At 36.0% G+C, this 13540-nt stretch overlaps 1 protein-coding gene across 1 annotated transcript in view; it reads right to left on the bottom strand.

The window, feature by feature from the left end:
* VEGFC (vascular endothelial growth factor C) overlaps window positions 1-13540 on the bottom strand; it is a 118610-nt gene that overhangs the window by 2132 nt on the left and 102938 nt on the right. Inside the window, exons 5-6 of the mRNA XM_003899386.4 lie at window positions 2182-2288; window positions 1549-1882 (exon numbers count right to left, since the gene is read on the bottom strand). Coding sequence (XP_003899435.1) covers window positions 1549-1882; window positions 2182-2288 — 441 coding nt within the window. The remainder of the gene's footprint in view (window positions 1-1548; window positions 1883-2181; window positions 2289-13540) is intronic.

The following is a 13540-nucleotide window of genomic DNA, read 5'->3' as shown; positions in this document are numbered from 1 at the left end:
TTAATAAGGCTTAAAAAGATTGAGTGTCTGTATCCTTCTGAAAATACTAGCATATACATTTTTCAAATATCTTTTTGGTTATTACAGTAGGAATATGTAGGTAAAATTGGAATATAGTTCTTTCTCAAAATAAAATGATACTTACGATGTACTTTGCAGTATAAGGGAAGAAAAAGATAATCAATGAGAAAGCTAGATTCACTAAAGCCTTTTTATGCAGTAGCTGAAATATTAGTTGAGGAAAATCATCAAAAACGTACATTACAATAAAGACACAAAACTCTTGAGAATAAAACGATGAACTTGTTATATACTGTGGAAAAACAATAATGAACATTAGTGAAGATAGTAGTAAATAAATGGAATACGAGCTTTTTTTGCTAAAAAAGAACATTATCTTCCCATATGTAAAGAGTGGATGTAAAAGAGTGAAAGTGATTAAGAACAAATGCTCTGAAAATTTAGTATACAACTAGCAAAGTACAATGTCACGTCATAGAAGAGGTGAGCTGGAAGAAAAAGGCCACGGAAAGGACAGGTTACCTAAAGACAAAATTCTCTGTTGGATTTGGCAACTGTGAGGCCAATGAAACTTTAAACAGAGGTTTAACATAGCACTGTAGGCCATAAACCAGGTTATAGTTGGTTGAATACATGGTAGATGAAAGAGGTGAAAACAAATGCCTCATTTTTGAGCAGCTCTGAAGAGGACAGAGCTGGGTTGCTAAAGTATGCCCAGCTTCACAGTAACAGGCTAATAAAATAGAAGAAATTTGGGAACTTTTATAGACTGAGGGGGAAAAAGTAGAGCTGAAGATGTTAAAGTTACAGAAGAAAGAAGGAATGGCATGAAGCAGTGTTGAAGGAATGTGGAGAAAATGTCAAATGCACAGGTCTGGCTTAAATAGTGGGATCACCTTATTCTCTGAGATTAAAGAGGAAGAGATTCAGGGATTAACACTGAATGTGCTTGAGTCCAGTAACTTCATTTTTTTTTTTTTTTTCTTGGTGGAGAAGAGTGCAAAACCAAGTTTAAGAAGTGAGGCTTGGGTACCTTTAACAATATATTCATTTATTTCTCTAATTCTATCAAATACTTAGCTTAAATCTTTTCATTTCCAGGTATAATTCTATAGTCAATGGTACTATCCTATCCTTTGTTTGTAAGTTTTGCATAAAAATTGTCTGCATTTAGAACAGTTGTCCTAAATGATGTCTGAAAGCATTATACTTTTTGGTGGGGGGAGAGTGGATTGCCTGGATGTATTTTGAAAACATCCCACAGGAGCCACTAGTCTAGAGTATATTCGGAACTTGGATTTAGTTTTGATCCTCAAGGCTCCCATCTTGCTTTTTTTGGAAGCAAATTCAGTCTCATGCATTGGTTAAAAAAAAATAAGATTTGGTTAAAAAAAAATAAGATTTTATCTTTCAGAACTTATTGGCCTCATTCTAACAAGCAATTGCTACTTTGGTTAAGAAAACTGCTTTTAGTTTAGAACATATTTCTAGTAAGAGAAATTAAAACTCTTCATGAGGATCTCTTACCTGCATGTTTGGTGTTGGAACTTCTTTCCTTTTAACAAGCATTTCTGTGGACTTTCTGTACATTCACAGGCACATTTTCCAGGATTTAGGGGTAGATTTCTGGGGCAGGTTCTTTTACATACACACTGGCACGTGTTGTCATCAAATTCTCGGTTGGCCCCACATTGGCTGGGGAAGAGTTTGTTTTTACAGACACACTGGCATGAGTTTCTGTCTAGTTCTTTGTGGGGTCCACAGCTGGCAGGCCGAAGCCCCGCTCTGCAGACACACTGACAGGTCTCTTCATCCAGTTCCTTGTTTGGTCCACAGATGTCATGGAATCCATCTGTTGAGTCTAGACAAACAGTCAGAGCATCTTTACTATACCTTACTTGGTTCTGGGTGTGGCATGAAACAAAAGCTTCTAAAAGCATCTTCCTTTGTATGTTTTCCCTCAAAGGATTGTGTACAAACATGAGTATGTTCCTTTACAAAGGAGTTCAAAATAATACCAATGTGAAGTAGAAAATGTACTATTCTTTAGTCACTTATTTCAAAGAATGATGAATATTGTACATGTGGTTTTAATAGTAGAATATGTTAATCACAATATAGACCCTTGGCATTTAGTCTTTAAAATATCATTCTGCTTACCATCTCCAGCATCCGAGGAAAACATAAAATCTTCCTGAGCCAGGCATCTGCAGATGTGATTATTCCACAGGTAATTGGTGGGGCAAGTCCTGTTTGCCACCTGGCACCTTTGGAAGAAACAGGTGAGGTTTAGCAATGGTGTGACTGGTACCTAGAAGGGACCATCTCTGCTCACATATGTATCAAAATAATGCTTATAAAAAAGCTTTAAAAACATAAGAATTATGAAATAAAATGTGAATGTTTTCTTCCAAACTATCTCTACCTACAACTGCTATCAAATTCCAACCCCAGAGGTGATCACTATTTGTGGTATGGTCATATAGGACACCAGATTTTATCTTTTTAAGGCATACATGTGGATTTGTATAATCATATAGAGTTTTAGCTTGTGAAATATATAAGGTAAGACCTTTTACTTTGAAATTTCTTTTTTCCATTATACAATATCTCATGGACAATTTTGTAAGTCATTGAATAGAGTTCTGCTCCATTATTTTTGGTGGCTATGCAATATTCCATACAAACGATGTATCATTATTTATTTTATTTATCTTTTAGGTAACTATCTACATCATTTCCAATTTTGGCTTTTCCAAGCAATGCTGGATGAAACATCTATGTAAAATGTATCTTTACTGACTTATTTCTGAATCACAGATCCCCATGTTGTAAAGGCTCCAGTAATGCAAAATTTCCACTCTGTACTCCACCAAAAAGTTATCAAAGATATTTTGTTTTGTTGTTGTTCTAGCTCTTTACTTCCTTCCTTGCCTCCCTCCTTTCTTCATTTGCTTCCCCTCCTTTCCCCTTCCTCCTTCTTTCCTTCCTTCTTTTAGTAAAAATTATCAACCTACAGGCTTCAATCAAGTACACCAATTGCTCCTTTGATGGTCCAATGGCCCCACTGTTGCTACCTGAGACCCCTCTCTGTTGGTGCCCACGTGATGTGAGCCCTCTCTGGGGTGAACATATATCACAAGCTCAGCTTGCTCATTTTCTCCTCCACACCTGGAATCATCCATTTCTTCAGAAGCCCTAATTCTTTTTGTTGGAAAACAGTGTTTTAGAGGCTATCATTTGAAATCACATCACATTACTACTAGATCTTTTCAGGGGGCAGAGCTAGAAAAATGCATGTATATCCTGTAGAATGTTTTCCTAGTTAATGTTTACCCAGTAGAAGGATTTTTGGTTTTAAATATCCTAATTTACAGAATACATACCAACTTCTCACTACCTCATTTTTTCATCTAATGTTGGTGCAGACATCAAATGGAAGTATTTATTTACGTCTTTCACACTCTATAATATTGTAAACAACTTTATGTGCTGGAAGAATGTTGAGTTACATTCCAAACTGATTTTAGAACAGAGTAAGAATCCTATGTAGCCATCTTAACATGTGCATTGAGTATAAACAAACAGGCCATTTGCTAAGAAAGTTTTGCAGTCATACTCAGTGTGACAATACATCTTTCTTTTAATAATAGCCTGATAACTCTTACAGCATCACATGAAGGAATTTTTCAATAGAAAAACAAGCAAACCTGCATTTTGCAACCAAAATGCAGCTTCAATATCTTCCTTCAGCTTGAACATCATTTCTGAAGATTGACCAAAGCTTTCCTGTCCAGCAGTCACTACAGCATCTACTAGACATAGGGAAGGTCTCTTCATTCCTCTTAATATGACAGTTTGTCTAAGATTGCCCGCTTGTCCTCCATCCACCCATCACCTTCTGCAAACAGCAATGACTGATTTGTCCCTTCTTTGTCCCTTCTTGAGTTTCTTCAAGAGTCATGTCTCCTTTAGCATGGTGAAAAACAGTGTATTATGGGTCTTTTATTTAAATTTTGACTTTTAACTTTTTGATTGCTGTGTTACTTGCTATGCTATGCCATAAAGTAACAATTTCTCGTACAGCACACACACAGTCCATGTAACTAGATACAAAGCAACTGTATGTTAGTAACAGCAATAATTGCTGGATGATTAGGAAACAATATACAATTTAGATTTTATCAAGATAGTTTGTCACTTTTCTACAGGCGTTATTAGGTATCAATTATTCTACAAGAAATAGCTATGTTTTGGTTTACCTTCCACTCACTATAATTGTTACCATTTAGAACAACAGAAACGTGCTCTCAATATCTATTTTTGGGAATAGATTACTGATCTCAAGCAAGAGATTCTTGTGTATATTTTTAGAGAAAACATTTCATACTGTTGCCTCCAAATCCAATTAACATTACTGGATTTTAATGTACTACCTTGACTTCATACTAATAACTTCCATGAAAACCTTGGCTTCTAACCGTCTTCATATAAACTGTCATTTGTTTTATCCTGAATATATTATGTACTTTTGTGCTTTTACTTTTGAAAATGTCAAACATGGATGTAATTATAAGAGTTAAGACTATGAGAAAAATATACAGTCAGAGAAGTTCTGTATCATCAGCAAGTTTCTTTTTTTAGCTTTTTGGTTTATATTTTCAGGGTATCTTCTTGCCAAAAAATTGTATATATGTTTTTTCTCATTTTGTTACACAGATGATAGCATCCCTTACACACTATTGTAAATCTTGTCTTTTCACTTACCAATATTTCCTGGAGAACATTGTACCTTCCTACTAATTTTAGGGAATTTCAAGGGCAAGTCTCTACTCATTGCACATTTTTGTCAATATTTTCTTGGTTAATCATAAACATATATTGTTCTAGATAAAATGCAGACAGTCAGTACTTATCAATGGTCCAAAACAGTATCATTGTTTTTAAAATTTATATCCTCTTGATTGTTAGTGTCCTTCCATCAAATAAGTTACAACTTATGTTAAGTTCTATAATAGCAATGCAATTATTCCTGGCTGCATGAAACTCACAATCTTCTTCTATAAATGATGGCACAACCATTTTGGTCACGTTGCTTCAATGTTGATTGATATATGGTTTAAGTAACACACTGCCATGTTGGCATCAAGTGGTCATTATACCATGTTGGTAGGAAGACATCTTTCACTTTACCAACATGTGATTTATACTGCCACTACCTAAACCAGTGCTATTCCAACTGCTGCTTGCAACCCATTAATGAATCATGAAATCAATGACATGGGCTCAGAAATGCATTTTAAAATGTAACAGAATGATATAAAATAAAAATGATAAAATACAAACCAATAGAATGCATGTGATACAGACTGGTTCCTAAAGAAAGCACCCTGCTTCAAAAGTGAGGAGCAAGTTCTTGGCATTTAAAATTTCTCATGTAAAAATGGGGGGGGGGTCAAAAGTTTCAAAATATTGTTATTTTAGAATGAAAGGAAATGTGGTCATGACGGACAGAAGGTTTAGTAAAATTTGGTTATCTCCTTTACATTTTAATCTCCAAAGCATTTCTCCTTCCTGAAGTTTCTCTTCTAGTTCTGAATATTAAAGTGTTTAATACTTTAAATTCAATTTAAAGTGCATAAATGCTTTAAAGGTTTATAGTTATGTTTTTGTGTATAGTGTATTTATAAAAGACATTGATTCAAAGACATTTTGTCCGCAAAGCAGGGAATTGCACAATTATTTGCAAGGTATATCTACGTTGAGAATCATGTGAATAAACTAACTTTCCTATCCCCCGACTGACCCCACCACACTCACACAGACACAACCACAATCCTGCCTATAACATGTATGAAGGATAAAGATGCTTTTTACCAGACTTGTTTCATTAATTATTTTCACAGCTTCACTTGACTTTGGTTTGGCAACTATTGCTTTTTGCTGGTTAAAATCAGATGACAAAAATATGAGTATATGCGTTTTTCTTTTTTTTTTTTTTTTTTTTTTTTTTTGTTTTTTTTTTAAATTTATTTATTATTATTATACTGTAAGTTGTAGGGTACATGTGCATAACGTGCAGGTTTGTTACATATGTATACTTGTGCCTTGTTGGTGTGCTGCACCCATCAACTCGTCATTTACATCAGGTATAACTCTCAATGCAATCCCTCCCCCCTCCCCCCTCCCCATGATAGGCCCCGGTGTGTGATGTCCCCCTTCCCGAGTCCAAGTGATCTCATTGTTCAGTTCCCACCTATGAGTGAGAACAACTAAAGAACAATTAACGTTAAAGAAAATCTTATTTGCGTTTATCTCTCCTTGGAAATATTAACAGATAGATGTGTTCCAAATATGTTCTGCTACATTATATTCTAAATGTTGGTTAATAATTACTAGCTCTTATGCTTTGAACATCATAGCAGGCTATTTTGTGCATGCTATTTTTGTGATTCTTTCATATTCCACACTTTTTGGCACTGAGGTTTTCCTACACTTGGAGATTTCTTGACTCCTCAAATTCACATTTAAGGAACTAAAACATGCTATCACCTTTTGTTTGGCCTTAGTCAGAACTGAGCTGAAATGTTATTCTTTGTCAAAGAGCTATAATCTGCTATAATCTTTGACATACACACACACACACACACAATCATGCATTTTTCCAGCTTTATTGAAGTATGATTGATAAATATTGTACATATATAAGTTATACAAAGTGATGTTTTGGTATATGTATACACTGTGAAATGATTACCATGATCAAGCTAATTAACATACCCATACCTCAGAGAGTTACTGTGTGTGTCGGGGGGTGGGAGGGTGTCGTGAGTATACTATTGAGTAACTATGCTGTACTATACGTTAGGTCTCCAGAGCATATTCACCTTGTAACTGCAAGTTGTCACCCTCTAACATTTCCCCATGTCCCCCACCCCCAAGATGCTGGTGACCACTCTTCTATTATGTATCTATGAATTCTACTTTCCTAGAGTCCATATATAAGGGAGATCAGCAATATGCGTCTTTCTATGTCTGGCTTATTTTACTCAGCATAATTTCCTCCAGGTTATCTCATGTTGTTGCAAATGGCAGGATCTTTGTAATATATTTCTAACTGAGAAAAATTAACTGCACCTTGATTTATGTTAAACTACTTATCGATTTACTTTCCCAGATCTCTCTTAAAATACTTCACAGATCATTCAAAATGAGTAACACTAATTTAATGTGAATTCAACTGTAACACATGAGGACTTTTTTGAAAAGCAAATTATTTCTATAGATATGAACTGCATTATTAATCAAGTACTCTCTTTGGAAGCTCTTTTAATAAGGTTTTTCACAACAATACAGCAAATGAAAATTTGGCTTACTATGTGGCACCTATGGTTCCATAGCTGTGTCCCTCAAATAGCCTTCCTACCCCTAGTCTTGTTCAATGGGAAGTGTGAGCCACTAGCATTAGTGAAACCCATGTTTCAAGGCAGGTACCATGAGCTCTCATATACTCCTTCAGAACATCTTCATGTTATTCAGTGGGTTATCAAACAGGATGTTCTGTACTTTATTACAGAAACAAATAGGCCATGCACGGTGGCTCACTCCTGTAATCCCTGCACTTTGGGGGTCTGAGGCAGGTGGATCACAAGGTCAGGAGATCGAGACCATCCTGGCTAACACGGTGAAACCCCGTCTCTACTAGAAATACAAAAAATTAGCCTGGCATGGTGGCATGTGCCTGTAGTCCCAGCTACTTGGGAGGCTGAGGCAGGAGAATGGCGTGAACCTGGGAGGTAGAGCTTGCAGTGAGCTGAGATCACACCACTGCACTCCAGCCTGAGTGACAGAGCAAGATTCCGACTCAAAAAAAAAAAAAAAAAAAAGAAACAAGCGAAATCTGACTATATTAACAATCTTGATAAATAGCAAAATAGGGTTTTGGTTTTCAAATGCCAACTGCTGATGTTATCTGAACTTGAAACCTGTAATTATATTAGGAAGAATATAGATACAGACCCTTCTTGCCCAAGCTTTCTGTCTGAATAGCAGCTGGAAGAGCAACTATATTCTTTCATTGTCAGAGCTACAGAACACTGGGTAAAAATGCTTCAACAATTTTGTACCAAATGTCTTTGAACTGTCGTGTTCATCTTGAGTTTGTTATGCCTGACGCTTGTATACACTTGACTATGTACACAGAGACTGATTGCTTATACTTTGGAAACAGCAGTTAATAGTGAATGGAAAGTAGTTAAGTAAAAGTGGCCTTTATATTCAACATTATTAAGTAAATTCTTCAGTATTACAGGTAGAAATCAGAAATACATACATTTTAGGTTTCATATAAATTGTTAAAAAGGCACAGGCTTATTAGTATGTATCGAAGAACACATAGACTTATCTTCTGTTCTATTGATTTTTATTGATTCCGCATGAGCTTGTGTTTGTGTCTGTTGTGTTACTGTTTGGTCGTGTTCCATTAGTCTACTGACAGGGAGAACAGTGCACAGAGCTGGGGTTTGTTCAGACATTAAAGAAAAAGATGGTGAGTAGGATGAATCAATGAAAACTTATAGTTGTAACAATTTTGCCAGTCTTAATATTTGAAAGGCTAATACAATCATTGCATTAATTTATTTTTTATTTTTTATTTTTTTTATTTTTATTTTTATTTTTTTTTGAGACGGGGTCTCGCTCTGTCACCCAGGCTGGAGGGCAGTGGCCGGATCTCAGCTCACTGCAAGCTCCGCCTCCCGGGTTCACGCCATTCTCCTGCCTCAGCCTCCCGAGTAGCTGGGACTACAGGCGCCCGCCACCTCGCCCGGCTAGTTTTTTGTATTTTTTTTAGTAGAGACGGGGTTTCACCGGGTTCGCCAGGATGGTCTCGATCTCCTGACCTGGTGATCCGCCCGTCTCGGCCTCCCAAAGTGCTGGGATTACAGGCTTGAGCCACCGCGCCCGGCCTATTGCATTAATTTAAAACGTGGGTTTAGGCTGGGCATGCTGGCTTATGCCTGTAATCCCAGCAGTTTGGGAGGTCGAGATGGGCAGATCACCTGAGGTCAGGAGTTTGACACAAGCCTGGCCAATATGGCGAAACCCCATCTCTACTAAAAATATACAAATTAGCCGGGTGTGGTGGCACGTGCCTGTAATCCCAGTTACTCAGGAGGCTGAGGCAGGAGAATCGCTGGAACCCGAGAGGCAGAGGATGCAGTGAGCTGAGATCACATCACTGCATTCTAGCCTGGGCAACAGCATGAGACTCTCAAAAAAAAAAAAAAAAATCGTGTTTATATGTTTAATTTTTTCCTTTTTGTCTGAGTATAAATTAAGCAGTAATCTGCCACATACAAAAGTTCACCTAATCTAAGACTGACTTGGATATAAAACATGTCACATTGTGTGGTTACCAACTGGCTAAGTACAGGATTTAATTGAGTTGGAAAGCCACCAGAACTGGGAATGGGGACACAGGGAGAGTAGGATAAGTATGGAAGTTTGTGATTTTCTGCTCTATTATTTTTTATATTTTCTTGGATATACAAGCTTGAGAGAAGTATTGGCAGGTTGAAACAATGGAAATTCCATGGTAACTGGATTTATCAGCTTGTCATGTAATTCAAGGATAAGCAACCAGGAATTAAGAAAAAACGTCCTTCAACAACAGCCTCTGGTCTTATTACCTTGTAACAGCCACACGTCATTAACAGAAAAACAAAAACAAAACAATGATGACAATCAAAACATGTTATGAGGGTATAAGAGTTGATATGACATCAAAGTGGCTGGTTGATGCCAGGAATACAGGAGAGGGAGAAATGAACAGGTGGAACACGGAGACTTTTAGGGCAGTAAAAGTATTCTTCATGATACTGTAACGATAGACACATGTCATTTATACATTTGTCAAAATCCACAGAACTTACACCCAAAAAAGAGGGAACCCTAACGTAAGCTATGGATTTTAGTTAACAATAACATGTCCGTGCTGGTTCCTCAACTGTAACAAATGCACCATGCTAGCGCAAGATGTTAAAAATAGAGGAAATTCGTGGCAGAGGATAAGATGTTATACGAAAAATCTCTATACTTTCTGCTTTTTCTGTAAACCAAAATGGTTAAAAAACGTCTATTAAATTTTAGAAAACAACTGGTAAATCTGGTCTAATATGATATTTATTAACAAAAATTGTCCATGTGTTTGGTTGAATGTAACTTTAAACTTTATGACAATCTTTGATCTAATAGCACCCAATTCTAGGCAAATCACTGCCATAATCTCAGTGCAGAGATATATTGATGCAGTCTCCTCAGCTGTATATATTTTGCTGTTATTTCTCACAATCTATCAGCAAGTCATAGGAATGCGATGCTTTCAATTATCGTATTTTAGAAGGTAGAAACGAAACTGTACAAAGGCAGGCAAACTATATATCAAAGTTACCTTCCCTTTAGAAAAACAGTAATGCTCACAGCCTGGAATCTCTTTCCTGAGTTCCACTGGTAAATCCATTCATATCAACAGGTGATCCTTTGAAGTGTGAGACAAGGTTTACATAATGAGCTTTGTAGGAAAGAGGCTGAACAGACATATGACTCATGATTTCAAAAATAACTGCATATGGACATAAAGATTTTGAACTGGCAAAGAGGATAATTTCAGGGCTGACTAAAGATGCATATTTTAAAATGTTGAAAAACGGTAGTTTCTGATAATTTAGTACAAGACTGTGGTCCAATTAACTGGAAGCTGAGCTATCTCTCCATTTCTGCTCTGATAGTTTATTAAATTAATGTTATTATGCTATTTTGCTTCATTCTCTTTTGGTGAAGCGATGATGTATAACCTTTAAATTGAAAAGGAAAGAGTGAAGCATTATGGCTAAAAGTAAAACTCATGGATATTTAAATATCTAGGCATTTGGACTGAGGATCTGTTAAAGATTAATAGACCAAAGACACTGAGACCTCAAGTTCCAAATCAAAGGTTTCCTTGGCTATAAATCTACTCTATTCCTTGGAAATAAGATGTATTCTCATAAGAATAAAATCTTCTTAAACAAACCCTAGTAAGTGTAACTTCTTGCAAGCAAGTAACTTTTACTGAGTAAACAATGTCAACATCTTAATAAAAGAAATAAAAGGCAGCAAATAAATAAATAGGCAAATTAGCCTTCAGGCTAGGTTTATTCATTTTTTCTCATCTTTTTCCATCCTTTTTCTCTTTTCCACCATAATGTGACTGTCTTCCAAATTGCAATAATACCTATCTTCTGTATTTATTATCCATTAAAAATAATTCAAGATTTCTTGGCTATGCTGAACATTTGTCTTGTCATTCATTCCTCTACCCAGAAACAACCTCTGCTCCCCTAATACCTCTACAGAATAGGTGACATTCCCTAGGCTGGTGCTCAAAGCTTTAGAATCACAGCATTGTCTTTTCATTTAATATCCAATTGCTTTCACAGCTCAAGATCCAAATTAATCTGGTTTATTAACTGTCCTCAGAACGTGTTATTTTCTTACATCTTTAGGGACATTGTCCATGCTAACCAAGTAACTAATAAATTTTGCACTATTAACTTCAAGGTCCTTGTCTATTTGACTCCACTCTCTCCTCTTTGATTGTACTGTTGCTAATCTGTAGTGTGTGTTGACTTCCCTATAGTACACTGTCACAGAATGAAAAAAAAAAACATAAAAACTTGTGTTTATTTATTTAATGGAATGCTATATAGTTATTAAATGAGTAAACCGGGTCTATAGATAGCAATATGACTGTATCTGTAAAACATAATCTCAAGAGAAAAAAAGCAATGCCAACATTTTAACTTAAAATACAAAACACTCAAAGCTGCACTGTATAATATCTCCTGGTATGTTAATACATCCAGTGCCATAAAAATAGAGAAGAGTGAGAATAATACAATGTTCGAGTGGTGGTTACTTCTGGGAATAAAGAGTGAAGAATGATGACTGGGGATTTGGGTTGTATCTTTAGTAAATATGACAAGATAGTTGTTACATTTCAAATTTTGGTAGAAGGGCACTTTTTTGTTTTGTTTTTGTTTTGCCCTTGGTATTTGATATTTTTTAATTTATAGAAGCCAATCATAAAGAAAATGTGGTATACATATACAATGGAGTACTATTTAGCCATAAAAAGAATGTAGTCTTGCTATTTGCATCAACATGGATGGAACTGGAGGCTATTATGTTAAGTGAAATAAGCTGGGCACAGAAAGACACATATCTCATGTTCTCACTCATTTATGAGAGCCAAAAGGTGAATCTCACAGATGTAAAGAGTAGAATGATGGTTACCAGAGGCTGGGAAGGGTGGGTCAGTTGTGGGGGGAATGAAGAGAGGTTGGTAACGCATACCAAAGTACAGTTACATAGAAGAAACAAGTTCTAGTATTCCATAGCACAGCAGGGTAACAATGGTTAATACATTTTATTATATATTTCAAAATAGCTAGAAGATTTAAAATGTTTACAACACAAAGAAATGATAAATGTTTGAGGTGCTGGATATCCAAAATATCCTGACCTAACCATCACACATTATATGTATGTATCAAAATATCACATATACCCCATAAATATGTATAATTATGTATCAATTAAAAACAATAAAAATGCAGTAATAACCATACCTCAAAAGAAATGGATTGTATTCCAACAAATTTAGTTCGAATCTCTGCTTTGCAACTTTTTTAGTTGTGTGACATTGGGGAAATCTACTTGCCCTTTCTGATTTAGTTTCTCATGTGTAAATGCGAATTTCTTTCACTCTCTTGCTTTCTCTCCCCCTTTCTCAAAACACATTCTCCCTCTCTGTGCCCAGATTATGGTAAGTTATTAGTAAATAAACATCTACATTTCATGCTGTTCAGCTAATAGAGTAAGTCCCAGTCATTCTTGAACCTTTCTAATATTTGGCACTTCTTACCAGTTCTTCCTTCCTTGAACTCATGTCTCTACTGGCTTTTGTGGTCTCTCTCTCTCTCTGTTGTTATTCTGATTGTTCTGATTGCTTCTTCTCAGTCTCCTGTACAGATTGTTTCTCCAGATTATTGTGTCTGCTCTACCAATTACTGTTTCTTAAATATTGATTTCCCCACAATTTCATCTGTGGTTCCTCTTGTCTTCTTACTTCCTATATTTCTTTTGGTTGAAGTCATCTCTTCCAATTGCTCTAGCACTTTGATGTCTTACAAATATTACAAGCACTCAAGCTAATGTGTAAAAACTCAGTTCTCTTAGTTCCTCCTATGAACAGGTGCTCCTTGTCTTTTGAATGTCATCCATACAGTTTCATCCTCAACTTCTCCCTCTTTACCATTCCCCATATGCGGTTCCCAAGTCATATGCGTTCCTATATTTCTAATGTCTTTTCCACCTCTTTTCTTTCCATCCCCATATCCACTGCCATGGCCACCATCTTTATTATTTCTCTCTTTGATTATTTCAAAAGATTACTCCTGAATTTTTCCACCTCCCGTTT

The sequence above is a fragment of the Papio anubis genome, chromosome 3, assembly GCF_008728515.1.
Source record: "Papio anubis isolate 15944 chromosome 3, Panubis1.0, whole genome shotgun sequence".
NCBI lineage: Eukaryota > Metazoa > Chordata > Mammalia > Primates > Cercopithecidae > Papio > Papio anubis.
This window is presented reverse-complemented; position numbering and strand designations above follow the sequence as displayed.